Genomic DNA, 26,757 nt, shown 5'->3' on the forward strand with positions numbered 1-26,757 from the left:
TCGGTCATTGTCTGACTATCAATGAGACAATAGCTTATTGTGGTGCCATCGCTGATGGCAGGTACAAACACAGTCCTCAGAGAAGAGGCCACTGCTTATGCTTCAGCAGGGAAAAGCCAAGCCTTGAAGAGTCTATGGAGCTATTTGCACATGGGCAGCCCAGCACTCGCCCCCACCCCTTGATAAGCAACCTGGGTCCACCCAAGCCACATCTATAAAAGCAGACCTCCTGGCCTTCATCCAGCCAGCCTGACATCATGGATTCCAAACAGTGTGGTTGTTGTCACGCCTGCTGGTTCCCTCAAACTGCACAATGCCCCCTCCTGATAGCACAGGGATGACCCACAGCCCCTGAGGGATCTGAGGGCTGGCAGGGGTGATGCCTACTCGCCCATTTCTGTGGCTGTCAGAACTGCCCACCCCTCCTGCCCTTGGCTTCGGTTTCAGCCCTTCCTCTCCGCTGGGTCTGGAGATGTTGGAGGGTGCTGGTAATGTCTGCTTTCCTCTGGCTGGCTCTGTTCTCCTGCCAGAGCCTATCAGGTTGGTGCCAAAGAACCTTTCAGCTAGGCAAACAGTATTGTCCCGAGCACATGAGTAAGAACTTCGGTGGTGCCTCTGCTGTGTTGGTGAATACAGGGTAGAACCAGACGGGAATGACCCATCTGAATTAGCAAGGAGTTGGGCTTGGGAGATAGTTCAGTTGGTAAAGTGCTTGCCACACAAGCGTGAAGACCCGGGTTCGATCCCCAGGACCCATGTAGAAAGTTGGGTATGGCAGCATGCACTGTCATCTCAGTGATGGGTTAAGGCAAAGACAGAAGCGTCCCTGGGGCGTGCTGGCCAGGTAGCCTAACCAAATCACTGAAACCCCAGATCATAGTGAGACTCTGTCTTAAAGAGAAAGGTGAGGACCTGTGTTTGGTTCCCAGCACCCACACAATGGGTCACAACTGTCCGTAACTCTAGTTCCAGTTCTGGCCTCCACAACACCGTATGTAGATGGCAAACATAAAATGTATGTAGTCAGAGGACTCTCACACATGCAAATCTTAAAAATTAAATAAAGTCATAGAATAAAACACAAGGTGGATGGTTACAGAAAAACAATTCCAGTGATGACCTCTGGCCTCTCTACACGCATGCATGTATAACACACACACACACACACACACACACACACACACACACACACACACACCACATGCACACATACCCTAAATATATAAATAAACAAATACTTTTTAAATGACTTAGTGAGGGGTACCAGCTATAAGTCAGGGTTCCTTAGTTCCCATGGCAACATTTCCAGAGATCATCACAGCCAGATTTTCTGCCAAGAAACCGGCCTTGTCTATTTGCTTTAACACCTGGGAGAGATGTCGTATATACAGTGCTCCTGACAAGAGATGTTCCTAGAGACTCTGCCACTGGAGGCTGCATTGCCCAAGGCTGGATGACATCCTCATCCAAGGATTCTTTCCCTCTTCATCCACTGGGGCCATCTGTCTCTTTCCTGGCCTCCAGGGCATTCAGAAGTCTGTACTTCTTTCTTAGGGCCATTTGATCACCAGTGATATGCAGGTTTCTCCCAGACACCTAGGACATCTACCCTAATGCCAGGGATGAATAATTAGAGTTTCCTGGCACTTCACTCTGGCTGCCATTTTTTGCCTGCTCTTCTCTGTAGTACACACTGCCAAGAACTAATGCCGAGGGTTAGGGACCAGCAAGGTCCCTTGTTTACTCAAGTATTGTCCCCCGTCCCCCGTCCCCCCCCCACCCCCGGGCAGGGGAGTTCAGGACCTCTGCAGCCTTCTTTGCCATATGGAATTGCTTTATAGGCAAATCCACACTGCTGCCATCAGAGCTCGGGCATATGTAGAATTCCTGGCTAGTGCAGGTAACCAAAGAGCAATGAGTTTGCCAAGATCTCCAGCCTCCCGTGTATCCACATTAACTCCGGCTCCGAACCCCCACAGCCAAAGGTCATTCAGATCTCCTACCTTAACAAGGCAGTGCTCGTGACATTGGCTGGGACTCTGCCAGGCCAGTAAGCCAGTGCTGGGACACGATGGCCCCCTTCCCAGGTGGTCTGCTTGGCTGCACTTCCGCCTGTGAGAAGAAGCAGTTGCTTCATGAACATCAGTGACTCCGACCTTCTTTTTCAGCTAAGAGCTGGCCTGTGGGAGAACAGTTCCTCTCTAGGAGTGTCCAATATTTCAACAAAGAAATGACTTTCTTTTAAAAAAAAATATTTTACTACCCAGTCCCCCAACTGTTAACAGCTTTCGGTACATGCTTTGATTTCACCGGACTTAACATACATAAACAGAGCCCTCTGTTAATTTTATCAATTCCTCTCGTGACATCCCCACTTTAAACTGTTTTATTCTTTACTTCTCATGTGTCTGTCCCTGCACTATGAGACTCAAGACATCCTAGGTGCTTAAAGAATCTTTGTGGAATAAATGAATTTGTGCCTCAGTTGATTATGTGCCTGTCTGATGAAAAGAGAGAGAGAACAGACCCCTCCAAGTTGTTCACATCTACCCAGTACAAATGGAGCCCTCGGTTTAATCTCTAGTACCAAAAGATAATGAAATTAAAAACTACAATTCTTTGGAAGAGGGGGCTTCCTCAGATGTTCAATCTACCCAGTGCCTGACTGATCTCGCATGGATTTATTTTGTTTTGCTTTGTTTTTCCTCGAATTAATGAGTCGTTCTGATGAGGCGGTATCGGTCATCTTTCCGAGTGCTTGCCTCTTGGGGGGAGGTAAGAATATCCTGTGTGCAATCTATGAACTTTCACATTAGTAATGGGAGGCATTATTTTTGTAGCCAAGTCAAAAGTGACCACCAATATAATGACAGCCCGTGGGCTGGAAGAGATGAGGTCATGTTTTAAGAAAACATCCTGAATACACATGCTGCGTTGAATTAACCATGACGGACTCCGCCACTCCTACACACACACACACACACACACACACACACACACACCCCACCCTCATCCCCAGTTGAGCCAGAGGCCAGGGATTCCACAAGGTTCGCGTGTAAGAAGTTCTTCCAAGGCAAATGCTGTATGTGGCTCACACACACTGTGGTCATGCAACTTCCCCAAGTTTGGCTGGTGTAAATAATAAAAGCAATCATGGGTGGGGAGGCAAGGCGACCAAGATGAAGGCTTCCTCCCTCTGTACTCTCACGGCGGCCACAAACAGAACCTTTGATGTCCCTGGCTCAGTGCACCAGCCCGGAAGTGCTCCAAATTCCTGGGACCAGCACACAAGGAGCTCTGGAGTCCCCCAAGTGCTGAGAGAAGAAACGGTACACAAAAGAGCTCCTACCCTATGGGCTGTTTACATTTAATGTGTTGCGATCGAGAAACCAACTAAATTCAGTCCCTACAGACTGAAAAGTTCTTTGATCTCATCCAGTATTCCTCCAGTGCACACTTTCCACCAAAGTCTTCTCTCCCCAAAACACAGAAAGGACAAGGCCATTCCAATTATTCACGCACGTGGAATAGAAAACCCAGAACTGGGGCAGAGCACAGAACGTGTTTCCACGTGGGTTCAGGATGCACGGCACGCTTAGCTTAAGGCCAAACAGGAAAGAGTCTGAGCACAGACATGTGCTGGGAAATCTGCGGGTCTTTCCAGCCCTGGAAGGAGCATTTGCACGGACACTTTTGGTATGAGTGGGTGGAAAGATGGGGCCCTTTTATTTACAGCCCATGATGCATGACATTCAAAGGGCCCTACTTAACCTTTGAGGCCAGATGCTCAAACAAGGCCAAGGCGTTGGATCCAAGAAGTAAATCATTATCTCCAACCAGAAGGCAGGAGCTGTTGCTCAGCTCTGTGGTAAACAAAGGGACACCTGTTTGCGGGGATCCCGTGGGCAGCTCTTCTGAGGGTGGCTGACCTTCTCCAGAGGTTTCTCAGTGGAAACACTCATCATGCCTGTCCTCTTTCAGCAAAGGGTCAGAAGCTGGAGGGCTTAGAAGGAACTGTGCCGGCAGTAAACGTGTCTGTCAACACAGAGGACAACCCACGTGCAAAGTACAGCAACTGGGAGAGAGGACTGGCCCATAAAGGCCCCTCAACATGACCATGTGGGTGGGGGTGCTCAGCTAATCCAGCTGTTCCTGAGGTTCTAATTTTACCTGAGAGTCATGATCACTTATTCCAGCCATGTATAGGATCCCAGTTCCACAGTCCTTGTTTGCAAAGGGACTTAGCTTGAATCCTGTGTTTGGGCAAACACTTACAAAACTAAATATTTACCACCCCACAACATGGACATAACTCTGCTCCAAACCCCAGTTTCTCACCAGCCCTGCTAGGAGTGGAGAAAGGTCTCCCCAGCATCTTCCTTTGGCCTTCCGAGGGGTGGGGTGCAATTGTCAGCCATGTGTGCTTATCAGACTGGTTTTTTTGTGGTTTATCTGTACTAGCAAGGACAGAGTCCAGAATAACTGCCTCTAGGCAGCTATCTTATTCCTCATTACAAGTTAATAATAACATGCGGACAATAACATTGTCTATTAATGGAGCCTTTACCTAGTAACAAACTAAGTTTCATAAGCATGTGGCTAAGTGCTTTCCTACATTATTTCATTGAATTTGGATGACAATTTTTGCACATGTATTTGTGTGTGTATGTGTGTATGCTCACACCAAGGTATGCATGTGGAGGCCAAAGGACCACTTTTGGGAGTTGGTTCTATTTTTAAACCATGTGTGTCCTGAGGATGAAGCTAAGTGTTTAGGCTTGGCTACAAACATCTTTGTCTGTTGAGCCATCCTACCAGCCATTGTATGAAAATCTTTTGCACTACACACTGTGATCCCCATTTTTTTCTATGGAAAAAAAGGGAAAAGCTCAAAGAGATTAAGCAATATTTCCAGGACCGAGGTCTGAATTCGGGGCCTTCCCTATGCTAGGGAAATGTTCTACCTCTGAGTTTGAGCTATATCTGCAACTCCTACCCCTTCTTTTAATTTTTATTTTTGAAACAAGGTCTCACAAAACTGCCTGGACTAGCCTTGAATTCACTACGCTGCCCAGGCTACCCTCAATTTGTCAAATCTCCTGCCTCAGCTTCCTGAGTGGCTAGGATAACAGGAATGTGCCACCAGCCCTGGCTTAGTTTAAGTAGTTAGAAAATCCAGATCCAGTTACACAGTCAGGACCCTCACTGATGAAATCTTCTAGCGTAGCAGTCCTCATCCTGAATGTATGTCAGAGTCACAGGCGGGTAAAAACACCATGGTGAAACCCTTCCCTAGAGGCCGTGATTAGCTGGCCTGACGGGGGTGTGGGGGGATGGGGAGGTGGCACATCAATTATTTATATAGAAAGCTCTCCCAGTAACGTAACGTGGACAGGACTCATTCCCAGACTAGACAGAGTCAGACACAACGCCCTTCGAAGTCAAATGCAGCTTGTGTGCTCTTTTGTGTCTGTATGTCAGTGTTCATGTGGCGGGGTGGGTGTGGGGGTATAGGTGCCCGTACTCAAGTATGGGCGTGAGGCCAGAGATCAACTTTTGGTTTTGGTTTGTTTTTTTGAAGCCCACGGAAGCTAAGCAGCCGTCTCTCCTTTAGAAGATGTAATTTCAAAATAAAGGAGAGAGAGTATACCAGGCACAATGGACCGTGCCTGTAAGCCTAGCATTTGGGAATCTGAGACATGGGGATCACTTCTAGTTTGAGGCCAGCCTGGGAATGGTGGATTCGAGCCCAGACTGGGCTACAGAGTGAAACACTTTCTCAAAAAAAAAAAAAAAAAAAAAAAATTAATTAATCCTTCAGTAGACTTGACCTATGACCCATTTCTCCCCTTTGCACATCCGACTAATTAGTAACACCTGGACCGTTTCCTGATCACCCTGGGGACCTGGGAATTGTCAGGAAGCTAAGACTGTTAGGCTGTGGCAGAAGCACAGGAGGCCGAGCTGCTGGCTTTGATTGGCCTAAGATTATGGCCAGGAAGAGAGGAAGCCCTAGCTGGGACTTCACTCTGCTTACCTAATTTAATCTTCCAGGAGTCAGAAGGTACGGTCACCGTCCAGGCTTTGCCTCTGTCTGCAAACCCTCCACTCTTTGAGACATCTTCCTTTCTCTGTTGTGGTTTCCAGGACAGGGCCACCCTGGCACGTGATCTGTGACCAGTCAGCTGGCTTGACCATGTGGAAGAGGGGGCACCATGTTCTGCATCAGCCCCTCGCACCTGCTCCTCATGCCCAGAGGCCTCCGTGTTCTGAGTGAGTCATAGCCTCACACTTCCCTGCCGCTTCTGGAAGAGCTGGCTGGCTTTCTGGTTCCCACACCCCATCCAATAGCCACATGCCCAGCTTAGAAATGATGGAAGGGAATGCCGGAAGACCTCCGATTCTCCCAGAACAGCCTTTGTTTTAACCACACAGCAGCCAACTCATTAGGTTTGAAGACCCAGGTCAGATGACCTCCCTCTGCCTCCCCACTGGCTCAATCATAAAGCCTTTAAGAGGTGATTAGCAGCTAAAGGTCAACCTTGGGTACTTTCCTCGGACCCTGTCAACCTGAGACAGGGTCTCTCGCTTGACCTGGAACTCCGTTATTAGGTAACATGGAGGGGCAACAAGCTTCAGGGGTCCACTTGTCTCTGCCTCCCGAGCTCTGGGATTCCAAGCGTGAAGCATCACACACAGCGTTCTAGAGATCACCCAGGTCTTTGTTTGCAAGGCAAGCACCTTGCTACCCGAGCCGTCTCCCCAACCTGTGTGCTTTTTAATCACAGGCTCTCAGCTGACCACACCTTTACCCCTTCTGCCATAGCATCACAGATATCACCCGAGAAGTCACAGCAAGAAAAACAGCCAAGTCCCTAGCTTAAACTTCTACATACTTTTCGATTTGCAAAGCTATTTGTTCATTTCGGTAAGCTTTCCCACTTTGATCCATGGCCCTGGTACATTAAAAGTCTGAGCTGTATTTGGCTTCCTGTCCAGAGATGCTTGTCTACGGCCCCGACGATGCATGTCGATGCATTTGTGGTTAGTTACGACTCTAATTAAAGCAGAACCTCTTACTTAAAGCAATAAATATTTAGCCTCAGCAACCAAAACATAAACAGAACCATGATTCATAAATTTGCTTTCTTGTTCTTTCCTCCCTGGCCTCAGAAGTGAAGTGGCATTCCGAGATGTATCACGGCAGGGGCAAGTCGACCAATACCACCCCCTGCACCCACCCCCCACCCCGAGGCCTACGCCTGGAAATAGCAACAAGCAGGCTTTCTCGGCAAAGGGCCCAAGTGCCATGTCTCACTGAGTCAGAGAGGGAAGCGGCTCGGCGAGAGGTGTGCCAACCTCTTTATACAAGAGCATCGCCAGACAGGAGGAGCTCATGGACAACTGGATTCCTGAACCAGGGAGGTGGCTCAGTGGTTAGGGGTGCATGCCCACAATCCTGATGGCCCGAGTCCTATCCCTGGGACCCACATGGTGGAAGGAAAGAACCAACTCCTGAAGGCTGACACTGACACGCATGTGCTGTGCCAGCTCAGAAGATTTCCACACAGAGGCTGGAGAGCTGGCTCAATGGCTAAAGGCGTTTGCAGCCAAGTCTAAGGACCTGAGTTCAATCCCCATATGGTGGAAGGCAAGAACTGCCTCCTGCAAGTTATGACTTCTACCTGTGCACCATAGTACTACAGGCATATGCATGCGCGCGCGCGTACACACACACACACACACACACACACACACTTGAAATATAAAAGTTTTTTTTTTCCCCCAAAAATTTCGATTCCTGGGTCTTTCCCCAGAAAATCAAATGGAGGATTCTAATGCCAGCAATGGTCTGAGAAGCAGAGTTTGAGAAGTATGAACAGGGGGACTGGAAGGAAGGACACCTTCAGAACCCAACAGATCCAGGTCCTAATTCCAGAACCACTCCTTTAACCAGACAGTCTTGGGCAGAATTCATAACCTCCCTCAGTCTCCATCTCTCAGCCATGAAGTGGAAAATGGCTGTCCTTCCCTGACAGGGCCGTGGGAACAGTGACATAAGATCATGAATATGAAGTTCAAAGTGAGGTACTTGGGCCCAGCACCCGCCACAGATGTGGGCGACCGAAAGACTCATGGAAAACACCACCAGGGGCCCTGCCTGGTGCCTGGTACACGAACGCAGCAGTCCTCCGAGGGGCCGGGACAGCTGACAGTCTCCTCCTGAAATAATTTTGAGCGGCATGGACAAGGCCAGTTTGCCAGATCTCTGCCTGCAGCCGACAGCTGTGTGTGTACACTCCTTTATCTGACTTGCTTCTCCTACACTGGCATTTCCATGTGAAATCCTGGAAAAGTCCACTGAAGGACATCCTATATAACCTTCGGGAGAAGCAAGCTTCCTTCCTAAATATAAATACACACCCTTGCCAAGAATAGCCACAGACTACTAGTTTCCTAAAAGCACAGAGAAGCCAGGCTTCGGTGGGACCCAGAACTGTGGCTGGCCTGGGGTGGCTTGAAGTGTGGTGACAGGAACATTCTACCAAGCCAGTGTCCAAAGGCTGGAAAAAGACAGACTTCAACTTCCACGGAGTTCTTACCGCAAGCCCTGTCCTAGCCAGCCCCAGCCGCTACCAAACGCTATCAACTTGCACGCAGCATCTCTGACCTTCCCCCCACCTTCTCTTTATTCCCACAACTGGACAGGAGGCCCAAGATGCCGAGAGATCTGTGTCCCAGTGGAGAGGTTATGCAACAGCCTGATAGGGTCAGATTACAGAAAGGAAGGTCTCTTAGAAGTGCAGATGATGCCAAGTTCACAGAATGTTTTCTCATCACCAAGGGAGAGAAAGGAACACTTCTGCTCTTCAAATAAAACAAGGGAAGATTTTCCAGACAGAGGAGCAGTCAGATGGGGTGGGGGAGACAAGGTGTAGATTCTGACCCTGGTGTGAGCCAGGTCCAGAGTGGGGAAAGAGATGTGATAGGCTGGCTAGGAGGCAGACTTCTTGCACAGGCAGGTGGCTGGAGCCTGGGGACAGGAGGGACTTGCAATCATGTTCTATTTCTTTGGAAGAAGGTGAGCCTGATTTGTACACACGCAATAACCCTGTTCAGTTTCTCCTCATCCCAAGATGGCAGGAACCATGCCAAGTAGAGCATCCTCACTCTAGCACAGGGTGAAAAGATGACTCCAGGAGACGCTGCCTCATCCCATCAGCTGAGCTGGATGGACCGGCCAAGAAAGGAGAGGGAAGATGAGGAGGGGGGCTCTGGGAGAGAGCACGTGGTTTGACGTAGCAAGCTGGCTTGGGGAGAAAGGAGCAGGGCTCCCAGGACTGTTTGTCCTACTCCGTTGCGAAAACATTGTCTTCTCTCTTTTGTGGGCTCTTGAGACTGGCCTTACAGGGGGAATGTGTGGGCTTCCTAAGACAGAAACCTAGGTCAGGAGGAGCAGGTGGTCCAGAAGGACCCAGCCCTCTTCACTCACAGACCCAGCTCCCTTCCAGCCGCAGTAGGGCTTCGACCTGGCTTCCTAGAGTCAGGCCCCTGCAGCGTTCCAGGTGGCAAGAAGAAGGATTGCTGTGGGATGGAGGATGGAAAGCTGGGGTGGGGCAGTTACTTTTACATCATTTTCAGGCCAAGTTTACTTTGAGACTTTTGAAAACAAAAGAGTGGCACCCAGCCCCGACCCCATCACCAGTTCAAGCTTTGTGCCCATAGATCCCACAGTTAGTCATCAAATTGACCGGAAAGCCTTGCCCCGCACGGTGTAACAAGAAGGTAGCTGGCCCCAGCTCTGAGCAGTTTCCCAAGACAAGACACTCTGAGAGGTCAGCCATGGGTTGTCTGTCTGTCTGGCACTTCTGTAAGCAAGTCCTTCCCAGGGCTTGTTTCAGCCTAAATCTAGTTCTCCTTTTGGAGAAGGATGCCCAGGTTGTTTCTGCTATGAATGAAGAAGCTGGGTCTCACGGGGGTTACTGGTAGGAGTCATATGCACCAGGCTGGGTGTCTGTTAAATGCCTCCGTGTGATCCTCCGCTCATTGTGTAATGAAGGGGGCCATCACCTTCCAACACAGAAGAACTAAGCTTCTATTCCTTACTACACAGTTGAGACTCAAGCCCCAGCAAAGCTTCCAAGCCCATAGGCCTCTTTATCTTCCCTCCTCCCACTGACTTAGAACGATTCTGATGGTCACGGGGGCTAACCATGTTTACCTTGACAACCACGGAGTTCAAAGAAACAACACAGGATTTTCCAGACAGCTAAGCAACGATCAGGTTTTGAAAGGTGGGGGCAACCACGGTCACATGAGCTGTGGTACGAACTCAGATCATTGACCCTCTTCCATCATCTGACCAGCTGGCCTGGGGGAAACCTTCCATCCTCCTCAGCCTCTATGTCCTACCAGGAAGTGAGTTCAAGTTCTCTCCCAACTCTGGCATGCTTTGAATGCTGAAGATCCTAATTCTACTTCTCTTGTGAATAATGCTTGGCTTACTGGATATGGTAGCACATGCCTGTGATCTCAGCATTCATGGGGCTAAGCAGGAGGAGCCTGAGTTCAAGGTCATACACACACACACACACACACACACACACACACACACACACACACACACACTACTATGACTCATCTTCCTATGAGGAAGTCACACAGCTAACAATCAGGAAACCACAGGGGTTTGTTTTGTTTTGTCTTTGATGCTGTAGTTATTGTTATTGTTGTTACTTGTTTTGGCTTTTTGAGACAGTCCCCTTACATAGCCCAGGCTGACTCTGAACTCACTGTGGAGCCCAGCTTGGTCTCGAACTGGTGGAAATCCTTCTGCCTCAGTCTCCTGAGTACTAAAATTACGAACATTGCACCACCACACCCAACTCGGGGGACCACAGGTCCAGAGACATAAGCGGCAGATTCAGGTTTCACAGACAACAATGTTCTAGGCTGGTGGTTCTCAAAGTGACCAGTGATGTCAGCTTTGTCCTGGAGTACCACAAAAAAACGCAAAACCACCACCATCAACTGATGACCCCGTGGGTGGAAACTTCGTTTTAGCAAGATCCCCACAGGATCTTGCTGTGTCTACACAACACAGCCTGAGAAGTGCTATTAAAGACCATGATTCCTTCAGGTCAGAAGCCTTGCTTGTCTTTGTATCCCTGGAAAAAGTACTGCTCCTGGCATATAATAGATTCTCAACAAATAGGAAGAGCAGGAAACAGCAGGTGCTCAACACATGCTCGGACAAGGAAGGAAGGGAAGGACGGGACTTGTTTCTAATGTTGTTTTGACAGTGTTTCAAATATCCCAGCCGACTTAGAACTTACAACACAGTCAAGGGTGACCAGGAACTTCTGATTCCACTTACCTCCACTTCCGAGTGCTCAGATTACAGGCATGTGCCACCACACTTGGTTTATGGGATGTTGGGGATTGAACAAAGGACCGAGCTACACCCTAGGCAAGCACCCTACTGACTGAGTTACATCCTAGGCAAGCACCCTACTGACTGAGCTAACTCCCCATTCCACTTTCTACAGGGTTAAAATGTTTTTAGTGCTATATGTCAAACTCACTCATGCTGAGCAAGCGCTCTACCACTCAACTACACCTCTGATCCCTCTTTTACACCTTTACGAAACAGCAGCAGTTTGCCATGGGAGGCAGGGATTGGGAATCACATGTAAACTCCCTCTCAAACCCAGAGTAACCACTGCTAAGCTTCTGTAGCTTTCCTACCTCCTTCAAGATTTTTCTAAGACATAAGCTTACTTTTATGTAATAAAGCTATACTTTGAACAATGCATAGTTACATAAAGTACATGCATAGATGTTGCATATTATTTTATAACTTGTTTCATTCACTGAAAAATACTGAATGTAAATATTCCCAAGTCAATAAATGTCCATCAGGTTACTGATTCTTTGATGTCCCTTTAAATGGTTAAGTCCGTCAAACACTCCCCTCGCTGAGTATTTGAACTGGATCCCGCTGGCTCTTTAACCTACTGCAACGTGCATCACGCATCCGCACCGTGCCCTTGGCTGAAATAACTCCCTAAAACAAATGCTTCCAGGAGGAGTCTGCGCATCAAAGGCGCATGGAACTTTTCAAACCTTTGCCCTGCACACTTGTCCCCAGTGTGGATGCTCCCTCAGAACATAAGGTCCTTCCTTGTTGGGAACTTTTCCAGACCAGATGGGAAGTGAGCATCTGACTCAAGTACATTTGCACAGAGCCAGAAATGGCCATAGGAGGCCGCCGGGTATGTGCGGAGAGCACCTACTTTGGCTGTAGTGGCAAACCTGGTGTCTTCTCACCAACTGTGTGACCTTGGGCAAGTGACTCAATTCCTTTGGGGTTCTATCTTCATCTCTAAGTGAAGTCATGGCTAGTTACCTTCCACTATTACAAGGCTTACAGACGACATATATAACAGCCTTGCAGAGGGCCAGGCGTGGTGGCAAACACCTTCAACCCCAGCACTCCAGAAGCAGAGGCAGAAGGATCTCTGTAAATTTAAGGCCAGCCTGGTCTACATAGTGAGTTCTAGGCTAGCCAGGGTTACATAGGGAGACCCTGTCACACAAAACAACCCAATCCCAACCTCGCAGACTTATGCACTAAATATTTCTTGGTTGAATGGTTGAATGGAGCAGTGTGGGGAAGAGAAGAAAAGGGGCAAAGGAAGAAAAGAGAGGCAGCAAAGTGAATGAAGGCAAAGCATACTGACTGCACAGTTTATGGGCTGGTTTGTCAGGATTAAGGGAAGAAAAGAAAGGACAGAAAGAGATGGTCCATGACGAACACACAATTTCTCTCCACCCCAATCTGTTTCTTCTCTGAGAGTTGGTGGCTGGTGAACCACTACATCCCTGCTTCATAACGGGCCAGGACACAAGATAGCTGTCCCCAAGACAAAACCCCACACCAGCACTCAGCTTCCCGAGCGGGATCTGATGCCACTGGATAAACTTCTCCAATACCTTGGCGGGTTTGCCACAGTCCAAAGAAGGGACCCGTGCTGCCTGCCAGCTCACACTTCTGAGCCCATGGGCCGTTGTCACCTAGAAAGCAGAAAAAGAAACGGGAGATGGTCAGTGGGTCTCTTTTTCTGACCCTCCTCTCTGGCCAGAACCCTGCGCTCATCAGGGACTGGACAGAAAGACAAGCATGATCCCTATATTTGAAGTGTTCCTTGTAGGAGTGGATGTCAGTGCCCGGCTACCCCATGCAGCATGGACCTCCTCCTTCCTATGCTTCCCAAGTGCTGGGCTTGCATATCACACTCAGCTAAAACTCTGTCTCAGTGATTCCATCTCTACTAGGCTCTAAGGGGGGGGGGGGTTGGTTGCCCTGACCCAGTGAGCCCCACCCTTAACTTCCACGCTCACATCCCATTCAGGTGGTGTTAGCAATCCATGACTACCATCATTTGTGTCAGCCCAGCCACTGTTCACTAAGCATCCTTGACACACCTGGAACTCCAGTACATTGTCTTTCTACCTTACAGTACACAGTGGGCTAGATCCTACTCTCCCATTAGCATATATTGAGAACCAGGTTTCAACTTGACCCAAAGCAGCTGCCACTTCAACATAGAGACCTGAGACATAAAATATCGGTGTAACAACCCCCCACATACACACACCTTTGGATTTTTCTGAGACAGTCTTGTTGTATATACCCCAGACTGTCCTCCTCAAATTCACTCTACAGCCCACCCTAGTCTTAAACTAGAGATCTTCTTGCCTTAGACTCTGAAGTGCTAGAATTCTTTTGTTGTTGTTGTTTTAAAGATTTATTTCTTTAATGCACATCGGTGTTTTGCCTGTACATAGTCTGTATGAGGGTGTCAGATCCCCTGGAATTGGGGTTACAGACAGTTGTGAGCTACCATGTGGGTGCTGGGAATTGAACCTGGGTTCTCTGGTAGAGCAGCCAGTGCTCTTAACCACTGAGCCATCTCTCCAGTCCGAAGTGCTAGAACTCTATGGAGTGCTGTGTATTACCATGCCTGGCTATATGTGAGCCCTTTAAAGGGGTCGTTAATTCAGTTCTGGAGCCACCTGACTAAAGATTCAGCCGGTAGTAACCACTATCACTGGGACCAGGGAGGAGATGGTAAAGGACTACGCAAGTTCACAATGTCAAAGTCACTCTTAAACAAGTAAGAGTAAATAGTCAGCAGACCCTAGTCAACATCTACAGGACCAGGAAAGTGCATGCTCTGTCAGTACAAATCTTCCTCCATGACTCAATCATGGAGAACTCAATAGACAACACGCTCAGCCCCTTCCCTGTTAAAGACGTCACATGACCAGACTCTGCTCTCCACAGACCCTGTGCGGTTGTCTACTAGACCCCAGCCAGGTGGACATTTCTACTTTACCTGTAAACCAGAGGAGCGTGTTTTCTTTTGCCACGTGGTCCACCTTGTCCTTGATCCGCCCTACCAGACTGTCCATCTCGCGGAGACTTGCGTGGTACAGCCGTTGGCTCCGTGGGTTTTCCAACGGTGGCGTCGCAGACAAAGGCACATGCATGTGCGCCAGGCCCACATAGAGCAGGAAGGGTCTTCCACTGGTGCTGGAAGAAACAGGAAAACTCGGAGCCTCTGCAGGAGGCTGCTCTAGTCTAGGGTCTCAGCAGTCCCTCCTGACCTCAGAGAAAACCCCACCACAGGACCTGTCCTGCAGGCTCAAGGATAATGCATCTGTCTGCCATCTTCTAAGGAAATGTGGAAGTCACCTGGCTGGCCGGTCAGAAAAGTACCACACTGTAACGATGGCTCATATTCTGTGTAATAAGAGCTATTACACAGGGATGTTGTCTATGACCATCCTCAGGGTAAAATCCCATTTCCCCTTTCAGGGAATGAATCAGAAACTGAGAGGGATCTAAGGACTCCTTCCGGTTATGCAACTAGTAGAGACAGTCTGGATTTCAGCTCATCTGCCCAGAGCAGACCTATGCTCTTTGCTGCACATCAGAGGTCAAGTGTCCTGATCACCGTGTTAATTCTAGTGGTTCTCAACCGTCCCAATGCTGCGACCCTTAAGTACAGTCCCTCATGTTGTGGTGACCCCCCAACCATAAAATTATTGCATTGCTACTTCATAACTGTAATTTTACTATTGTTATGAATCGTAATGTAACTATCTGATATGCAGGATATCTGAGATGCAACCCCTGTGAAAGGGTTGTTTGACCCCCAAAGGGGTCACAACCCTAAGGTTGAGAACCGCTGTTCTAGAAGATACAGCCACAGGGATATGTGTGACCACAGGGGACATTTAGATCAAGGCTCTATTCTACACTAAACCTGGAAAACGTGTGATGAAAGGCTTGAGGGAAGTGGGGTGGCCTCCTAGCAAAGACTCCACAGGGGCAGGCCTAACTACTTGGAAAATTGAGATAAAAAGATCACAAGTTCAAGGCCTGACTGAGCTACATGGTGAGTTTAAGACCAGCCTAGGAAACTTAATGAACCCTTGTCTCAAAATAAAAAGGAGAAAATGGCCTGGGGATATAGGTAAGGGAATAGTATGCTTGCCTAATATACAACAAAGTCTGAAGTTTAACCTCTAATTCTACTACCCCATCTCATCTGGCCCTGACGCTCTCTTCTGGCCTCCCCAGGTACTGCCCATGCATGGTGCACATACATACATGCAGGCAAACACTCATACACACAATAGAAATATTTTTTTAAAAAAGCTGTTTGTTAGCCGGCGGTAGTGGCGCACGCCTTTAATCCCAGCACTCGGGAGGCAGAGCCAGGCGGATCTCTGTGAGTTCGAGGCCAGCCTGGGCTACCAAGTGAGCTCCAGGAAAGGCGCAAAGCTACGCAGAGAAACCCTGTCTCGAAAAACCAAAAAAAAAAAAAAAAAAGCTGTTTGTTGCTAACTTGAGTTTCTTTTTTCTTTTCTATATCACTCGATGAATTTTGACTTACCATCAGGACAGACTTCCCAATCACTTCTAAAATGGTGCTAAACATACTTTTGCCACTTTGTACTACATATCTGTGTGAAGCAGTATTTTCAACATGATTATAAAACTGTAACATCAATGAGCTCTGAAGAGGCTCTACACCTTGGAGGATTCAAATCTTCATGTAAAAATAAACAAGCATATTTCATCTTGAATGAATGGTAAAATTACATGTGTGTCACAGAATTGTTGGAAAATAATCTTTTTATGATTTATTATCAGTACACGTTTAGTTTATGTGCCTATTTTATATACCTGAGGTATTGTAAAATTTCTTGGGGTGGGGCTGGAGAGACGGCTCAGTGCATAAGAATGGTTAGCTCTCCTGCAGAGGACCCAGGCTCGGTCCCTAGCATGCACACTGGGCATATTACAACTACCCGAAACTCTCTCTCAGTCCATGGCACTGATAACTCTTGTAACAGACTTCCCACTCCCCAGTAATCCATTGCAGAGTCCTCTTGACTCAACACCTCCCCTAATCTAAAACTTAACAGTGGTGCAAACCTGTCATCCAGCACTCAGTGGGTGAAGGCAGGAAGACCAGAACTGCAACGTCATGCTTGATTACGTCAGGAGTTCAAGGCTAGCATATGATATATGACCCTGTCTCATAAAATCAATCAAACAAACAAACAACTAAATAAATAAATAAAGGTGAAGAGGATCGCGTGGTGACCACCCAAGGCAGGGGCATCACTCTGACTGCTAACAGGCTATTTGTTCATTTACTCGGAGATCCATCATTCATCCCAGCATTCAAACAGGAAAACAAAGAGGGATGGAGATGGGTGGACAAATGGGTCTTCAAACTGAGTCTAGAACCCTGTCTGCTGGCGCTGGTGGCATCTGGGATGGGAAGGAAGATGGGGAGGGAACAGACCACCATGGTAGGAGTGAATAGGGAGTGGCAGAGGGTGGAGAAGGTAAGGAAGGGGGCAAGTTTTTCAGAAATTCCTTCCCGGGGGAGATATAAACAACGTCTGATCCCTCCTTATGAGGTCACAACAACAAACTAAAATATGATTTCACCGAAGATCACCCTGGGGGATGCACAAGTGTATTGGGCTTACAGAACATGAGTGGAGTTGCCTAGAGCAGTGAGGGTGAACCCCAAAGTAGCTGAACTGGAAAGTCTTCACCTAACATGAAGATGGCTTCCCCACATCATTGTAGATGGTACCCATCTCAGTTTACCTCCCAAGCCTACATTCCAGCACCTTCCAAGACGTCGAGGCCACGTGTAATTGGGGCAATTCCCACATACAAACATCTGGGGAAAGCTGCTGGAATCTCAGGTGGCCTCCTCACCCCTCCTTCTAGGAGAGCATGTCAACAGTGAGCCCATTCCTGGTGGCCTCTTGCAAGCAGACACAGCTGATCTGAGGAAGACCGTGGCTACTTTGCTCAGAGCACCACATTCTGCAAAGGCAAATCAAGCAAAAGACAGGACTTGGCAAAGCTAAGGCTCCAGCTCTCAAAGGTTCGGTTTTCATCTACGCGTCGTTAAGACACTGTTATGAATGATACACATGTCCTAATTGAGGCTGCTTGAACAGAAAGACCACAGGCCGGGTGAATACAAGCAAATCTTTACTCCCACAGTTCTAGCCCATGGGAAGTCCCGTGTCTCCATTCTTGGACTCTTTCTCCCTTTCACCCCTAAGAGAGAGAGAAACTTACCATTTCCTGGTAAGGGCACTGATCCAATCACAGGGACTCCATCCTTCCAACCTGGTCTGGACCTAAACACTTTCCAAAGGTTCCCCACCTCTAATAATATCCCACCAGGTGAAGGTGTATCCAGCTTCCACCCCCTTAGGCCACATGTACACAGGGTATCTATGAATGCTGCCAAACATAAACTTATTTAAAACATAAGATTTTTATGTGCAGATGTGATTTTCTTTGGTACCTTGGTTGTGCAGTTTGCAAAAATAAACTTTGTAAATGACAAGTTGTGTCAAAAAGTTAGACATGTCTCATGTGACTGAGGGTCTTGAATCGTAGGGGACACAGATACATAATCCATAACATCTGCGTATTGACTACATACCAGATTTCCCAGAAAACTCTGGTTTCAAACACACCAAGTCAACACCTATTCTTCTGCCCAACTCACCCACTTTACTCGCCAAGCCCTCTATTCTCTATTCCCAGGCAGGTGTTGTCTTAGCCAGTTACTACTGCTGTGATGAAACACCATGACCAAAAACAACTTGGGGGGGAGGGGAGCCGGGAGGTGGTGGCCCACGCCTTTAATCCCAGCACTCGGGAGGCAGAAGCAGGTGGATCTCTGTGAGTTTGAGAACACCCTGGGCTACAGAATGAGTTCCAGGACAGGCTCCAAAGCTACATAGAGAAACACTGTCCCGAAAAACCAAAACAACAACAACAACTGTAGCTAGAGTTTTCCTGCCTTGCCCACAGTCAGGACAAATCTTTGTCACCTGCCAGTCCTACAGCCGCTCAGACCCAACCAAGTAAACACAGAGACTTATATTGCTTAAAACTGTATGGACATGGCAGGCTTCTTGCTAACTGTACTTATATCTTAAATTAATCCATTTCCATAAATCTATACCTTGCCACGTGGCTCGTGGCTTACCAGCATCTTCACATTCTGCTTGTCCTGGCGGCGGCTGGCAGTGACTCCTTCTGCCTTCCTGTTCTTTCTTTTCTCCTCTCTGTTAGTCCTGCCTATACTTCCTGCCTAGCCACTGGCCAATCAGTATTTTATTTATTGACCAATAAGGGCAATTTGACATACAGAACATCCCACAGCAAACAACAACTTGGGGATGAAAGGGTTTATTTGGCTTACACTTCCACAGCACTGTTCATCACTGGAAGAAGTCAGGACAGGAACTCAAACAGGGCAGGAACCTGGGGGCAGGAGCTGATGCAGAAGCCATGGAGGGGTGCTGCTTACTGGCTTGCTTCCCATGGCTTGCTCAGCCTGCTTTCTTACAGAACCCAGGACCACCAGCCCAGGGATGGCACCACCCACCATGGGCTGGGCCCTCCCCCATTGATCACTAATTTAAAAAATGCCCTCAAGACTTGTCTACAGCCTGATCTTATGGAGGAATTTTCATAATTGAGGTTCCTTCCTCTCAGATGACTTTAGCTTGTGTCAAGCTGACATGAAACTAGCCAGCACAGATGTGAGCAGGTCCAGGGGACTTTTCTGTTACAGTGAGGAAGTCATGGATGGATTGGCAGGTCAAATCTTAAACCTGCACGCCCTATGATTACCTTCTGAAAAGTTAAGAAGACAACCGACTCATTACCTTTAGCTTTAAGGAATTGGCCAACTCTTCACTTTCTTTGTTTGCTATGGAGAGAGCATCAGTGATGTGTCTCTTAATGAGTCCCTCAACTGATGGGTGTCAGGCTGCACCACCCCTGCAGCGCAAGCATTACACGGTCCCCAGCCCCAACCAGCTGCCATGCCTCCTGTCAGAAGGCTGAGACCGCAAAACAGCAGGAAACTGCCCTCGCCAACCACAAAGCATCTGCCTGTCTGTCATAGGACAAAGGGATCTAGAGCCATTTCAGAGCTGCAGGAAGCCGGGAGATGCTCAACCTTCCAGATCATAAAAGCTCCATCTATACCAGAAATCTGAGGAAAAAACCATTGACAGCGTTTCTCAGTAAAGTCTGGGGAATTATTCAGATGGAACCTCTAATGTCCTGGGAGGCTACGCTGAGATCTGGGCCTGAAGTAATGGCCTGTATTATGAAGAGCACATACAGACAACTGAGTCTATTTCACTGCTACTTCTGCCCTCCTTGACGGTGTCTCTAGACAAGTCCAACATGGCTGAGCACAGGCTGTAGGATGCTGCACAGTCAGGAGTTGTCTGCTCAGCCATCCACACATGAAGCCATTTGAATTCTACATGAGCAGGCAGCCACAGGGCACGTTTGTGTCTTCTTGCTACTTTAGTGACAGTTGTAAACCTAAGAGAAGCTTAGGACCTCGGGAGGGAGATTAAATCAATCACACTTCCAGTCATTCTTTCAGATGACAGGACAAGAATGGACAACGGCCACCCTCACCACAGTGGTATGGACAATGGCCACCCTCACACACAGTGGTGTGGACAACGGCCACCCTCACACACAGTAGTATGGATTTTGTTGTCATTTTTATTTTTGCTTTTTTTTTTTTATAGGAAGGTTTTTTCCTTCTTCTTCACATTTATTTTACAGTGTTCTGTCTGCATGTGTCCCTGCAGGCCAGAAGAGGGCACCAGATCTCATTATAGATGGTTGTGAGCCACCATGTGGTTGCTGGGAATTGAACTCAGGACCTCTGGAAGAGTGGCCAGTGCTCTTAACCTCTGAGCCATCTCTCCAGCCCTACTTTTTGCTTCTTTGAACATTAATTTAGTTTATTCAGAAGTGTCATGGTGTGTGGAGGTCAGAGGTCAACTTTTGTGAGTTGGTTCTCTCCTTCTATCCATACGGTCCCAGGGATTCAACTCATACTGTCAGGCTTAGCAGCAAGCAGCCTTATCCACTGAGCTATCCCTGACCCTCTTTTGGTTGTTTTTAATTAGTAGTTTCTACATTTAAAGACTGTTTCCTTTCTCTTCCAGAAACTGGAAAGATCTGATACCCCAGGCTCACATTCCAGGCTCACCTATCATCAATGGCTGGAGTTAAGTAGCTACTGTTTACAACAGATGGGGTATGTGTGCCCCATGTTCAGCCTGTTTTCCACTTTTTGAAAGATTTTTTAAGTTCTGTATTATGTGTATGGGTATTTTGCCAGCATGTGTATCTCTGCACCACATAGGTGCAGTGCCCTTGGAGGCTAGAAGAATAAGATCTCCTGGAACTGGAGTTACAAGTGGTCCTGAGCCACCATGTGGGTGCTGGATATTGAACCTGGGTCCTCTGGAAGGGTGGCCAATATGCTCAACCACTGAGCTAGCTCTTCAGACCTGCTTTGTGGGCACTGTAGATGTGCATATTTGGAACCTTGTGTGCGAGACCGGATAACACCCCCCAAACATACCTGAAGTCTAGTCTCTGGAATTGGAGAAATTCACCTTCCATGGCAAAGGGGACTTTACAGGTATAATTATGTTAAAGATCTTGAAATGAGATGTCTTGAGATTTCCTGGTTGACTTTTTTTTTTTTTTTTTGGCTAGCCATGAATTCTGCCTCCTAAGTTCCTGAGTACTGGACTTTGTCACATCTGGTTTCTGATTGACTATTAATAACTAGTGTCCTTAGAAGAAGGCTGGGCAGCATGACACATCCCAGCATTTGGAAGATCAGAAACTTAAGGACATCCTCGGTACATAGCAAGATAGAGGCCAGCTTGGGCTACATGAGTCCCTGTCTAAAAGAGGAAGGGTAAGAGTGTTTGAAATAACAAGGGATCAAAAGAAGCAGAAGTTAGAATGATGTGGCCATATAAACCAAGGAAAGCCAGCAGCCATTAGAAGCTAAAAGAAAGCCAGACAATGATGGCTCACGCCTTTAATCCCAGCACTCAGGAGGCAGAGGCAGGTGGATCTCTGAGTTCAAGGCCAGTCTGATCTACAGAGTGAGTTCCAGGACAGTGATGTCTACACAGAGAAATCCTGTCACATCAAACAAACAAAAAGAAAGAGACAATTATTTTTGGAGACTCCAGAAAGAATAAGCCCTGTTCACACTTTGATGTTAGCCCTCTAAGCCTTGCTTCAGGCATCTAGCATCCAAATCTGAGAAGAACTTACTATGGTTACTATTGGTTTCAGTCACCATTTTGGTGGTCCTTTGTTATAGCAGCAGTAAGGAACTCATACTGCCTGTTAACAAATGAATCCAATAAACACCCTGAATGCAGTGGGCAAGCCCTGCCCTCAAGGAACTTATACTCTAGCAAGAGAAGAAAAAAATGCCCACAACCATGGTGCTAATCAAGGCAGGACAGTCAAAGGCCACAGGAAGGAACATACCTGAGGAACTTCGAACCCAGGCCCAAAGAGTCCATTAGGAACATCCACGTTATTAGCATATGGGAGACATACACACACATACTTGTCGAAGCATGAAACTCTGCCTCAGCCCTGAGAGGCCTGGGGCAGGAGGACTTGGTGTGTGTGGAGGAGGGGTCAGGAGCAGGCACTGTGCCCCTTACCTTGCCTGCTCAATGAACTCCTCCGCCTTTTCTGCATACTTTCGCGCAAGGCCACTCAGATTCACCGGCTGCTCCACGATGTTGAGGTTTTCGTAGAGAGGAAGGGCCACATCTGTGTAACAGTCCCTCTCGGGGCTCCTGCGTGGAAAACACAGCGAGGGGAGCACTCATTTTCACATCCTAAATAGTCACAGAAAGCCTTAGTGCTGCGACACACACAGATGCAAAACACGAAATAGCTGGTCCCAAGGGATTTAGCAGATCAGTCATGGCTTTTCCCTTCCCTTTGAATAGACGCTTATGTTCCTTGGATGAGCCAGCCACCCTGTAAAACTTGATGAGATACTTCTGAGCCTGGGACATTACAGTTCCCATTTTGCAGAGAGAGACACTGAGGTCTGAACAGGTTAGCCCCATACATAGCCCACCAGCACTCCCACAACTGGTCCTCTCCACTGTCCCGCCTCAGTGATAGTACGTATGGTGGGCAACACTGGGTGCCGTGGGTGCCATCCCTGACCAGGATTTCATGTGGGGGTGGGGGGTGGGGGGTGGGAATCTGATAATAGGGCGGACTGTATCAGATGGCCTAGGGTGGTTTTCATTGTGAACCATGTTTGAAAAGTTTGGAGAAACTGTGTAGGACTGAGTTTAAAAAAAAAAAAAAAAAAAAAAAAAAAAAAAAAAAAAAAAAAAAAGGAAGTCAGAAGGCTACCAGTTCTTGGTGAAAGCCAATTCCACCTTAGGAGGGCAAAGTCAACCTGACCGGCTGCTGCCTTGTGGCTGTACACCTCCTCCCCTGGCCACGATCTGGAGTAAGTTACCTTCACTCCTGGACTTTACCCCTGTCTAGAATAAGGTCACCTGTGCCCCTCACAGGGGATGCCTGGAGGACAAATGGCAGCTCTCTGCCCTGGTCATCACCAAGAAGTGGGTGAAAGGACAGAAGTCCTGCAGCATCACACATGGCCTCCGGAGGACAATCGGAGAGGGCCGGGGACATAGGAAACTCCGCTCCACCTCCGAGCACATCTCCCTGCTGGAGAAGTCATCGAACTGAGGAAATCATTGCCAAACACTTTTTTTTTTTTTAGGAAGCCGCTGCAGCTAAAAAGATGGCTTAGCGGTTAAGACCACATGCTGCTCTTACAGAGGACCCAAGTTCAGTTCCCAACACCCACAGGAGGCGGCTCAAGACCACCTGTAATTCCAGCTCTAGGGATCCGACACTCTCTGGCCTCTTTGGGCACCTCCTTTCACATATACAAACCTATACACAGATGCACACACACATACACAAAAATAAATCTTTACAAAAATAAAAAGTTGTTATGATGTTGGCTTGGTTATTCTGTATTGTTGCTGGAATGTTCAGCTTTTTATTGCCTTGATAGAATTTCACTGCCATTCCAAGTCTACGCCAACCAGCCAATGCTTTCAATTCTGTTTTATTGTAATATAGATTAATGGTGAGAGAAGGAATAGGGGTGGGGAGAAAGGGAGACATTGGTTGAGATATCTCATGCCATTGTATGGCCACATGGGGTTGTGGGTGTGACCCCCCAGGCCACACACAGCTGTGTAAGAAAGGCACCAAGACACACCCCAGCCTTTCACACTGTCACCTGCCATCTTATTAAGCACAGACCTGGGAGGGGGGTCTGTTTCTTCATGTCCCATGTGTACCCAGGTGATGATATCCACAACGCTGGTCCAGCAACCATGCACTAAGAAGCAAACCTGGAGGACATGGCCCTGGACTCAGACTGGAATCCGGGTTCTTATCTCCCGCCGTCCCTGGTGTGACCCAGGCAAGGCAAACTGGTCCCGTGGATTACAGGCAAGGGTGAGGAGTGCCCAGAATGTAACAACTTCTCAATAAATAACCATCTTTATATTAACTATTCTGTGATTAATGAGGCAGTTGAGACACCTGTGGCTCGGGGAATAACTACTGGGGAGGCTCTGACAGGGAGGAGCACGGGACCAAGCTAGTTTGTTACCTCAGTAAGGCTTAGCAACTCTCTCTCTCTCTGTGTCTCTCTCTCTCTGTCTTTATCTGTGTATGTCTCTCTCTGTCTGCCTCTCTGTCTCTGTCTCCACCCATCTGTGTATGTCTTTCTCTCTCTCTCTTTCTCCCTGTCTCTCTGCCTATGTCTCCCTCTCTGTCTCTGTATCTCTCATTTTCTTTGTCTCTGTCTCTGTGTCTCCCCCCTCTATCTCTGTGTATATGTCTTTCTCTTTCACTGTCTCCCTCTCTCTCTCTGTTCCCTCTCTCTCTCTCTCTCTCTCTCTATATATATATATATATATGTGTGTGTGTGTGTATATATATGTGTGTATGTATATATATATATATATATACATATGTTTTTTTTCTTTCTGTCTCTGTGTCTCCCTCCTCTGTCTCTGTATATGTATAGCAGTCCTCTCTCTCTCTCTCTCTCTCTCTCCCAAGTCTGGGCCAGGGAAAGTCTAGGAGCAAAGCCAGCAGGCAGAGGAGGGAGACCCCACCTGTGTGAGATCTTGGCAGACACAGGCTCTCCCCAGGTGAGCTAAACAATTCAGAGATTCTGGAAAATTCCAACAGGAAAAAAATTATAATTCCCATCTTTGTATTGGGGCATAAATAAAAATTTTAAAAAACCTTTTGCTCTGAATGCATTCTTTATCTTGTGTGCTACCTCAACTGTCCACGTCAGTCTCACTCACTTATTCTAGAACTGCAGTCTCCACTTTGACATTCTTACCTCCATAGGCCATTGCTCTGGGGACATGCTGGACAAGGAGGGTGGTTGTAGCCGGGGGTGTCAGTACAGCCCATGTCATGGCTGTATGGGATTCCAAAGTAGTAATCAAAACCTGGAAGAGGGGCAACGGGTTAGCGCCCCCACTCACTGCTGCTCAGCACGCCTGCCCTCTCACACGCAAAACAAAATTTAATTTCCTGTGATTTAATATTACGGTGCTCTAGAGTGTGTAATTAAAAGAGGATTTGATTAATATCCCTTTGAAGTATGCAAAGAAAATCACTTTGCGGGGTGCTGGCTGTAAGACTAGCTTTGTGAAATGTCTTGTGATGAAAGTTAGCCTAGATTAGGAGGAAGTACCAAGAATTGCTGACCATCTAACATCCTCTAAAGTTATGAATACATGTGGTAAGTACTTGATTTAAAAAAAAAAAAAGAGATCCACTGCATACATGATAGTTTAAGGGATCAAAATTCTGCTCTTGGGAAGCTTTCTATGTGGGGCCACTGAGATGGCTCTGGGGGTAAAGATCCTGGCCAACAAGCCTAATGATGTGAGGTCAGTCTCCAGAACTGTATGGTAGAAGGAGAGACTTGAGTCCCAAGAGTCGTCTATTGTGGACTATTTGTTTAACAATGTAAAGATGTGTGATATTTATTTATGCTGCATTTGTTTAACAATATAAAGATGTGTTCCATTGCCTGCCTAAGGCATCTGATTGGTCTAATAAAAACCTGACGGGCCAATAGCCAGGCAGAAGAGGGATAGGCGGGGCTGGTGGGCAGAGAATAAGTAGGAGGAGAAAAGGGGGTGGGTGGGAGAGAGAACAAGGGAGAAAGAAAGGGAGATGCCTGGGCCAGTCAGCCAGGCAGCCACCAGTCAGACAGACACAGGGTAGGACAAACAGAATGAAAGAAAGGTAAAAAAAAAAAAAAAAAAAAAAAAAAAAAAAAAAAAAAAAAAAAAAAAAAAAAAAAAAAAAAAAAAAACCTGGAGCAAAATGTAGATGAAGAGAAACAGGTTAATTTAAGTTATAAGAGCTAGTAGGACAAACATAAGATAAGGCCGAGCATTCATAACGAATAAGAAAGCTCTGTGTCATGATTTGGGAGCTGGTTGGTAGTCCAAAAGAAAGCATGTTACAGTTGTCCTCTGACCACCCCCCACATGCACGCCACAGCACACACGTGTGTATGCACACACAAAATTAAAGTAATATAACATTTATAACAAAGAAAATAAGGTATTTTAAGCCATGAGAAGTGGATGAGTCAGGCATAATCCCAGCATAACGGAGGATGAGGTTGAAGGAGCCTGAGTTTGGGGCCAGCCTGGCCTATGTACTGAGATCTTGGCTCACCACGAGAAGGGTCAGAGGAGGAAGATATTCCCAGATGCAGTGGGTGGGGTGGACACAGCAATAATATCTCAACACGCCTCCTAAAGAATGAGTGTCTGAGCCAGGACTTCAAAGGCTGGGAGGTGGGATGGGCTGCAGGAAGAATGTGAACGCTGCAACCCAAACTCTTTGTGTCCGTGTTTTCTGTCATTGTCCCTCGGCCCGTCTCTTCTACAGCTCAAGCTCCGAACTGGGCCTGACAAGCAGGGAGGGTGCCTTGCCTCTTCAGCCCCTGCATGTGCCTCTGGCCTGCTCCATCGGCACATTTCCTATCCCGTTTCTCACGTGACTCGTACTCTGGAATGCCAGTGGCTTGCCTGGAATCGCCTGCTCTGTAGCTCTTACTAGTGAAGCTAGAGAGAAGCAGTCCCGCAGAGATCTAGTGCAGTTCCCGTAAAATGCCCCTCTCCTCACCACCTCCTGCTAGCCCCTTCCTCTTTCTTTCTCGTAGTCCA

General features: G+C 47.6%; 1 protein-coding gene across 4 annotated transcripts in view; it reads right to left on the minus strand.

Moving 5' to 3' along the window:
- Positions 1 to 26,757, minus strand: part of Arsg (arylsulfatase G) — a 134,003-nt gene that overhangs the window by 22,037 nt on the left and 85,209 nt on the right. For all 4 annotated transcript variants that reach the window (XM_028865251.2, XM_028865252.2, XM_037201123.1 and 1 more), the window contains 5 exons: positions 24,903 to 25,014; positions 22,153 to 22,290; positions 14,403 to 14,599; positions 12,997 to 13,077; positions 2,004 to 2,112 (listed from right to left, as the gene is read on the minus strand). In XM_028865251.2, the coding sequence (XP_028721084.1) occupies positions 2,004 to 2,112; positions 12,997 to 13,077; positions 14,403 to 14,599; positions 22,153 to 22,290; positions 24,903 to 25,014 (637 nt within the window). The remainder of the gene's footprint in view (positions 1 to 2,003; positions 2,113 to 12,996; positions 13,078 to 14,402; positions 14,600 to 22,152; positions 22,291 to 24,902; positions 25,015 to 26,757) is intronic.

This window comes from Peromyscus leucopus, chromosome 8b (assembly GCF_004664715.2).
Source record: "Peromyscus leucopus breed LL Stock chromosome 8b, UCI_PerLeu_2.1, whole genome shotgun sequence".
NCBI lineage: Eukaryota > Metazoa > Chordata > Mammalia > Rodentia > Cricetidae > Peromyscus > Peromyscus leucopus.